Genomic DNA, 9,142 nt, shown 5'->3' with positions numbered 1-9,142 from the left:
TCCAAGGCTGTCAGTCTTCACAGAAGCAAAGCCCAAACCATACCCACTGCCCTGGAGTCCATTCTGACCCACAGCGCCCCTAGAGGACAGAGTGGAACTGCCCACGGGGTCTCCAAGGCTGTTAGTCTTCATGAGAGCAGACTGCCACCTCTTTGTCTCTTTGTCCTCCTCCCCCACAGGCATAGCTGCACTTTGTTTCCTTATTGACTGGGATTCAAGCTTTGCAGTAGGAGACAAGCTCCTTTTCAATTTTAAGTCAGAATTTTAAAAAAAGTCAGCATGACAAATGCTCTTCTGTGATGGCTGTGCTAGGTTCCAGAATGAAAGAATTCTGTCCTTGTTTTTAGCAGAATGTATGTAAATTTGGCTCATCTGTAAAATGGTCTCAGCTTTGACTTTGCACATAGTTGGACAGCTTGTGGAGAGATGTGAGTCCATGTACCCCTCTGGGAGCACTCCTGCTGCATCTGCAGACGGTCTCTGTTTCTGAGTAGAAATAGGAGTCCGCGTATCCTCCTGGAAGCTCTCCCACTCTTGCCTGCAGATGGTCTGTCTCTGTGGAGGGGCGGGAGTCTGTGTGTCCCACTGGGAGCACTCTCACTCTTGCCCTGTGCTTCCCTGCTGTCACCCTGACCCTTGGGCTTCTGTTCCTTGGTGGCAGGTCATGACGAAGGATGGGCAGTGGTTTGCAGACTGGGAGGAAGTCCCACACACCAGGCACACCCAAATCCGACCCACCATGTTCCCACCAAAGGACCTGGAGAAGTTACAAGCCATGAATCTGCAGCGGTGGTAAAGTGGGGGTGGGATTGGGGTCTCTGGCGAGGGTGCTGCTGGGTTGGGGTGACTTAGAGTCAGGGACCATTGTTCTGAGGCCTAGCGGCTGACCCTGGGTCATGATCCTCAGGCTGAGGCTAAGCCCCTGTTGGTCCCTGGGAGCTACTGACGGTTGCAGCTGTATGGTCACGCCATGGGTGTTAAATAACTTCCAAGAGTGTGTGTCGGCCACCCTGTGTGTGAGGAGTGCTGAATGTTTACACTGAGCTATGTCTTGGCCCCGTGTGAGGAGTGCGTGAGTGCTTATGTGGAGGTATGATTTGTCCCTGTGTGAGAAGTGTTGAGTGTTTATGTCAAGACATGACTTCCCAGGTGTGAGGAGTGCGTGTGTTGTATGAGGAGGTGTGACTTTCCATTTGTGAGGAGTGTGTTGGTGTGTTGTATGTTGAGATGTGACTTTCCATGTGTGAGGAGTACGTGAAGTGTGTCGTATGTTGAGTGCAACTTTCTGTGCATGAGGAGTTCGTGTGTTGTATGTTGAGACGTCACTTTCCCAGATGTGAGGATTGCATGAGTGTGTTGTACTTTGAAACATGATTTTCTGTGTGTGAGGAGTGCGTGAGCTTGTTGTCTGTTGAGATGTGACTTTCTCTGGTGGGAGAACTGCGTGAATGTGTTGTATGTTGAGATGTGACTATCTGTGTGTGAGGAGTGCGTTGTTTTGTATGTTGAGGTGTGAGTTCCCGTGTGAGGAATATGTGAGTGTGTTGTATGTTGAGATGTGACTTTCTTAGGTTTGAGGATTGGATGTGTTGTCTGTTGAGATGTGACTTTCCGTGTGTGAGGAGTGCGCAAACGTGTATGTTGAGACGCTACTTTCCATGTGTGCGGGTTGTGTGGCCGTGTTGTGTGTTGAGACGTGACTTTCCCAGGTGTGAGGAGCGTGCTAGTGTGTTGAGAGGCACCTTTCCGTGTGTGAGGAGCGTGTTTATGTTTGGACTTGACTTGTTTCTCTCAGGTAATCTTTGTTACATTTGTTTTCACGCTGAGAAAGCAGGTTGGATTAGATTACAGTGAGTTTTCTTTCCTTATGTCTTTAGCCTAAGAATATTACCACATCATCAGAACACTGGAGGGTTCTTTGTGGCCGTACTGGTCAAAAACTCACCTATGCCGTGGAATAAACGTCAGCCAAAGGTAAGTGTCACCTGCAGACTGACGGGAGACACGCTTAAGGTGGAATCTGCCAGGGGGCATTTAGGGGGAGGTGTTCAGGGGCAGAAGGCAGGTTTGGGGGAGCTGACCCTGAAGAGAAGAGGTGTTCAGGGGCAGAAGGCAGGTTCGGGGAGCTGACCCTGAAGAGAAGAGGTGTTCAGGGGTAGAGGCAGGTTTGGGAGAGCTGACCCTGACGGAGAAGAGGTGTTCAGGGGTAGAGGCAGGTTTGGGGGAGCTGACCCTGAAGGAGAGGAGGTGTTCCGGGGCAGAAGGCAGGTTTGGGGAGCTGACCCTGAAGGAGGTGAGGTGTTTCGGGGCAGAAGGCAGGTTTGGGGTCTGACCCTGAAGGAGGGGAGCTCCTTGGGATTTGGCAAGGGCTGAGAGCAGAGTGTCTGTGAGGGAGAGATGAGTGGAAGAGACTGTGACTGACGAGTGTATTCCTTCAGCTTCCAAAACCCACATTATTGACTCAAAATGGAAAAAACCATCAGATGGCCCTGTGGGTCAGACCCGGACACCAGCCCCCGCCCACCTCTGGGCTTCAGGGTCCTGTGGCGTGGGCTCATCCCAGCCAGGGACTGGTCTCCCAAGCCAGCCTTTGTGTGTGTCGCATGTGTGTCAGTGGGCCTGGCTGAGGGGTGGCCCACTGGCCCACCTACAGGCTGTGTTTTCATGTTTTTAAATGTATTGAGGCTTGGTTTGTGGCCTGACATGATCTGTCCTGGAGAATGTTCCACGTGCACTGGAAAGAATGTATATTGTGCCGTTGGGGGTGAAATGCTCTGTACATGTCCATGAGGTCAACTTTGTGGGTGGTATTATTTACTTGTGGGTCTTTGTTGAGCTTCTTTCTGGTTCTGTCTTTCATTGAAAGTGGTGTATTAAAGTCTCTACTATGCCTGTGGAGTCATCTATTTGTCTTTTCAACTCTGTTGAAGTTTCATTTATGTATTTTGAAGCTCTGTCATTGGGTCCATAGATATTTATTATGGTTATATCCTCTTGTCCAATTGATCCTTTAATCATTATATTATGTCCTTCCTTGTTTCATGTGGTGGTTTTTGTCTTAAAGTCAGTTTTTGTCAGGAATTAATATTACCACTCTTGCTCTTTTTTGATTGCCATTTGCTTGATATATCTTTTTCCAACCTTTGATTTTGAGTCTATTTTTGTCTTTGTCTCTAAGGTGTGTCTCTTATAGACAGCATATTGATAGGTTATGTTTTCTTATCCAGTCTGCAACTTTCTGTCTCTTAAGTGGTGTGTTAATCCATTGACATTCAGTGTAATTATCGACAAGTATGAATTGGTTGCTGTCATTTTGTTAAGTATTTTATCATGATGCTGCTGATTTCTTTGTTCCATATAATTTTCTGTGCTGAGCATATTTTGTTTATGAATTGTGTTATCATTTCCTTTGTTGCTATTGTTTTAGTAGTTGCTAAATATTTGTGCTTGTCCTCTTTTTTATTGTGATGCAAAAGTTTATTATTTTTCTTTGAGGTTGCGCTATGATTTATAGTTTATTTCCCAAGTTTAGAGCAGTCCATTACATCTTGCAATTGTCTTGACCTCTTCACCATTTAGAAGTTCTGTAAGTACACTATTTTTCCCCCTTTTTGGTTTGTAGTTATCCCTGTTTGGGATTTGATATCTCTCGTTCCTTGTTTACAGTATTGTAAGCTTACTTTTCTTTGGATACTTCCATACTTAGTTGTTTCTGGGTTATGTCATCGTGTGTTAATGGTTGGTTGTTGTTTGCTGCTGCTGGTTCTCTGTCCAAAGGACTCCCTTTAGTATTTCTTCTAAGGTTGGTTTGGTTTTAACAAATTCCCTTAATTTCTGCTTATCTAAAAGTGTCCTAATTTCACCATCATATTCGAGGGACAGTTTTGCTGGGTATATAATTCTTGGTTGGAAATTTTTCTCTCTCAAGGTTTTATATATATATACACCATCCATTGTCTTCTAGCCTGCAGGGTTTCTGCTGAAAAATCAGAGCTTAGTCTTATTGGTTACTGTTGTAGGTAACTTTTCATTGTTCACATGCTGCTTTTAGGGTTCTTTCTTTCTCTTTCGGTTTTGGTGAGTTTGATTATGATATGTCTTGGTTATTTTCTTTTGGGGTTTATCCTAGTTGGGGTTCATTGAAGTTCTTAAATGGATATATTCTTGCCTTTCATCATAAGGGAAATTCTCTTCCAACAAGTCTTTGATAGTTTTCTCTGTTGTTCTGTTTCTCTCTTTCTGTTCTGGAATTCCATAATATGTCTGTAATGGAAGTACCTGACGTATCCACAGTGACTCTTAGGCTTTCTTCATTTTGTTTTGATCATTTTTCTGATCTATTCCTTCCCAAAGTAGTACTGAGGTATTTGTCTTCAGTTTCTTTTTTATTTGTTTTTCATTTTTTATTGTGCTTTGGGTGGGTATTTGTCTTCAATCTCACAAATGTATTGATCTTTAAGATTTCTGTCTGTATATTTTGTATTATTTCGAATTTTTAATTTATTTTGTCATTTTGTTCTTATATTATCTTCCCAAATTGTTGTAGTGTTTTGTATTTTCCTTAATCTGTCTCTCAGTCTGTTGAAGGTATCTAAATATAATTCTTTTGAATTCCTTATCAGGAAGTTCCAATGCTGCTTCTTCCTTAGGGATATTTTCTGGGTTTGTATCCTAGCCCCTTGTTTCTACTACTTTATCTTAATTCTTTATGTGGACTGTGATGGTCTGTTGTCTCTGAGATGTTGTGGTGTTATGTTTATGTTTAATTTGTGGTTATATGTTGGTGTGATTTGCACAAGATTTTCTTTCCTTTATTTTGTTTTGACATGTCTGTGTGAGCAGGGCCCTGTGCTCCTCTGTTCACTACTTGTTAGCACTTAGGCCCTCACCACCTGTCTCCTGGTGGGGGTGATAGAGACTGAGAGTGTGTGCACACATCTCTGTTAGCTGTTCGTAAAGAGCAGTTGAGGGTGGGTTGAGCTGGTATCAGCCTCCATCTATTTTTGGTCAGTTGGTGCAAGAGCACATGGTGGCCCTCACTTGCTGGGTGCGGTTGCAGGAGGTGCAGGTACCCTTGAGTTGTATGGGTACAGTTGCTGTCTCCTGGTCAGACAAAAGCAACAATCAAAGAAGTAAAGAGGTTTACAAAAACATGTACCACATACACACACAGGAACAATTGCCAAAAAGAAAAAAATAAAAAGGAAAGGCGATAAATGAGAAGAAATATTTAAAGAAATACTTTAAAAAAAAAAAATTATTTTGATTTGGGTGAAAGTTTACAGGACAAATTCACTTTCTGTGCAACAGCTCACATACACTTTGTCTCATGACTTTGCAATTTCCCACAATGTAACAGCTCTCCTCCCACTTCCTCCCCATAGTTACCTCTTCCCTGTATCCTTCCCTCCCATGCACTCCTGATCCCTGAGCTGTCTCCCTGTGCATATACAGCCTTTCTGTTCTCACATGATCTCTCCAAGGAGTGTATTTACCTACTGTAAATGTTCAGCTGGAAGCCACAGAAGTGGGTTCAATTCCAGACCTGAAGGGCAGCTAGGGGCCTTAGTCTCAGGGGTTCCACCAGGTTTTATCAGACCAGCAAACCTGTCCCTTTTTTCTTTAAATGATTTTGAGTTTTGTTCCACATTGTTCTTGGCAGTGGTAGCTGGGCACCATCTAGTTCTGCTCTCATAGTTGTATAGGCTGAGGATCGATCGACTGCGGGGTGTATCAGTAGTTGCTTGGACTAATTGTTTCCATGTGTCTTTGATTTTATTCATTTTTCTTTGCTCTGGAGGAGGAGAGACCCATTGTTGCATCTAGATGGCTGCTTGCAAGCTTTTAAGATCCCAGTTGCTACTCTCCAAAATAGGATGTGGAACAATGTTTTTGTGTAGTATGTTATGGTAATTGAGCTTGATGTTCCCTGGGATTATGGTCCAAAGCCCACAGGTCCAACTACTCACTCCCTCTGGGTAGCTGTCTGTGGCCAAGAAGTAACTACAACCTTGTCCCTTGTCAGCTCTACAGTACACCTGGGAATTCTCACAGAACATACAACTACACTTGTAGAAACATTGTCTGCCAACACTATACATGGTCATGGGCACCCCCCTATTGACATAATATTTCAGTCTGTCCACCCATCTGTCAACCCGTATATCCATGTTTGCCTTCACTGACAACGCAGTACTGTATGTGCAGAAGGGTTCATCTTTGTTGCCTGTCCCTCCCGTGCACCTCTGTGTCTTCCTCTTCCTCAGTGCCACCGTCTTGATCACTCACACTTGGTACGTTGCCCTTCTCTTCACCCAAGTCAATACCTGTTTCTACCTGTCTAACAGTGTTCCCTCCCCTCCCACCCCTGATAACCAACAAAGAAAATTTCCTCCCCGGAAGGAAGGTTGGGCAATCCTACTTCCGTAGTGATACTGCCTCGGAAACCCAAGGAGGGGTCGCTATGAGTCGGGGCTGACTCGACGGCACATAACAACAACAACAACATAGAAACATTAAAGAAATACTTTTAAAGGACAAAAGAAATGTAAATAGAACAAGAAAGAAATACAAACCCACAGTATTTGGGGAGGGAGGAATGAGAGAAAACAGCCCAAAAACTAGAACCCAGAAAGGGAAAAAGAAAGAAGAGAATAATTTTAAAACGATAAAATCTTGGGGAGGTAGGGCAGGGTATCCAGGCTCCATCAGATCACACAGACTGGGATGAAATTCCTGACAGTTTGGATGGTAAGTGGAGGTGAGGGAAGGCCACACCTCCATTCGCCAAGAGGGTTTGGGGCATGAGTGAGAAGGGGAATGGCACTCCTCTCTAGTCGTCAGCCTCTAGTGTGTGTCTGACTGTGCTCTTCTGTCCTTGGCAAGTGGAACCTATTTCTAGGTTGCTGCTGCTTTAAATATCCAGAATGCCTGCACCTGCCGGACACCCAAAGTCCACAACTCATTCTGTCTCCTTTGCCGGTTCCCTTTTCAGTCATCGGCCACCAGCACAGTCATCCATGCAGCCGTTGGGTAGCATGGCTGATTTTTAGGTTAATTCTCAGGTCTTAACATTACTTGGAAATATTCAAACTGTTTGTGCCATCAGGATGGCTGACAGTCCGCAGCTCTGTTTGTCTCCTTAGTCACTGTTTTCATTCAGGTTCTTCTGCTCGTTGGTATTTGATCCACTTCTGCATCCTTCCTTCCAGTGCTCAGGGCTCCAGGATTATCTTCGGTCTGTGTATCAGTTGGTTTCTTTTTTCTTTGTTGAAGAGGGTCTGTGTAGCTTATTTGTCTAATCTATTATCTTACCAGAAGTCTAGTGTTCTGCTTACCCAGTGCTGCTCTGATAAGAATATACCACAAATGGGATGGCTTGAACAAATAGGAGTTTATTCTTACAATTTGGAGGCTTTAAGTGCAAGTTCAAACTGCCAGGCTCTAGGGGCTGGGTGAAAGCCCCTCGACCTTGGGGTCCAGCTCTGTCTCCTGCTCCCGGCCCACTGGAGCTGGAGGCTTTTCTTCACTCAGACAGCTGCTGGCTGCTGAGGCTGAGAAGCCCAAGGTTGACAAGTAAAAAGGCACAGTCCTGATGTTACCAAACCACACGGCAGGCCATTGAGTCTATTGAAAGTCCCCAGGCCAGCAGAGCATGGCAGGCTGCCGAACAATGACATGGCTACATACAGGGTTCAGGTGTGCCATGAGCTAGAGACCATTCCCAAAGCTGTTTCCTATATGCGGCAAGCAGACCACATTCCCTAAGGCAGGTACTCAGCTGCTCCTAGTAGATTCCACCATGGAGTTGATTAGCAGTCTCTTCATGGGGAATACTACATCCAGCTGCCCAGCCACTCAGCCAGGCCCAACCAAGTTGACACACAAACTTCACCACCACAGCTAGTTATTCAGATTTTTTGTCTACTTTCTTGTTCCATACTAAGTTTTCTACATCGTATGTATTAGACTTTTTAAGATAAGCCTTAATTTACACTTGGGGGCTGTTTTGGTTACGTAGTGCCACTCTAACAGAAAATACCACAGGTGGAATGGCTTTAAAAAATAGGAGTTCATCTCTAACAGTTTTGGAGGCTAGAAGTCCAGGTCCAAAGTACCAGGCTCTGTTGTTGTTGTGTGCTGTCGAGTCGGCCCTCCTTGGGTTTCTGAGGCGGTATCACTGCGGAAGTAGATTGCCCAACCTTTCTTCTGAGGAGTGGCTGGTGGGTGTGAACCACCAGCCTTAGGCACTATGCTACCAGAGCTCCTGCTAGGCTCTAGGGGCTGGGTTAAAAAAGCTCCTTAACCTTGGGCTTCAGCTCTGTCTCTTGCTCTCTGGCCACTGGAACTGGAGACTTTTCTTCACTCAGACAGCTAGTGGCTGCTAGGGCTGACAAGCCCGAGATCGACAAATAAAATGGCGCAGTCCCCATACTACCAAACCACAGGGCAGGATACTGGTTCAAGGCTGGCAAAGTCGTCCCCAGATCGGCAGGGCAACGTGGCAGGCTGCTGAAGAATGACACGTCTGCATGCAGGGTTCGAGCCTGCCGTGAGCTAGAGACCTCCCTCAGAGCTACTACTTATGTATGGAAGCAGACCGCGTACCTAAAGCAGCTACTCAGCTGCTCCAGTAGGTTCCACCAGGGGATTGGTTGCCAGTCTCACCATGGGAGTAACTACATCCAGCTGCCCAGCCACTCAGCCAGGCCCAGCTAAGCTGAAACACAGTCGTAACTTCCACAGGGGCTAATTCAACAGCAGCCAAGGACAAATGGTTGGTGACCCTGTGTGTATGTGGCTCTTTTATTGCTCACTGCAGGTTTAGACATGTCTTACATATGTGCAGGAGGCTTGGTGGTACAGTGGTCAGGACGTTGGGCTGCTAACCAAAAGGTAGGCGGTTCGCCCCCACTAGCCACTTGTCAGGAGAAAGATGAGGCAGTCTGCATTCGTAAATATCGACAGCCTTCAAAACCCTGTGGGGCAGTTTTGCTCTATCCTCCAGGGCTGCTATAGGTTTGGTTTGGGCTTTGCTTCTGTAAAGACAGATGGCCTTGGAGACCCTGTGGGCAGTTCCACTCTGTCCTCTAGGGGCGCTGTGGGTCAGAATGGACTCCAGGCAGTGGGTGTGGTTTGGGCT

General features: G+C 45.7%; 1 protein-coding gene across 1 annotated transcript in view; it reads left to right on the top strand.

Moving 5' to 3' along the window:
- The window catches only part of NSUN2 (NOP2/Sun RNA methyltransferase 2), a 54,732-nt gene that overhangs the window by 30,300 nt on the left and 15,290 nt on the right, over nt 1-9,142 (top strand). Inside the window, exons 11-12 of the mRNA XM_007953262.1 lie at nt 662-792; nt 1,878-1,974. Coding sequence (XP_007951453.1) covers nt 662-792; nt 1,878-1,974 — 228 coding nt within the window. The remainder of the gene's footprint in view (nt 1-661; nt 793-1,877; nt 1,975-9,142) is intronic.

The sequence above is a fragment of the Orycteropus afer genome, unplaced genomic scaffold (genome assembly GCF_000298275.1).
Source record: "Orycteropus afer afer isolate SDZICR_OR568_19922 unplaced genomic scaffold, OryAfe1.0 scaffold00381, whole genome shotgun sequence".
NCBI lineage: Eukaryota > Metazoa > Chordata > Mammalia > Tubulidentata > Orycteropodidae > Orycteropus > Orycteropus afer.
Note: the sequence above shows the minus strand (reverse complement) of the source record. Positions and strands in the feature narration are given on the sequence as shown.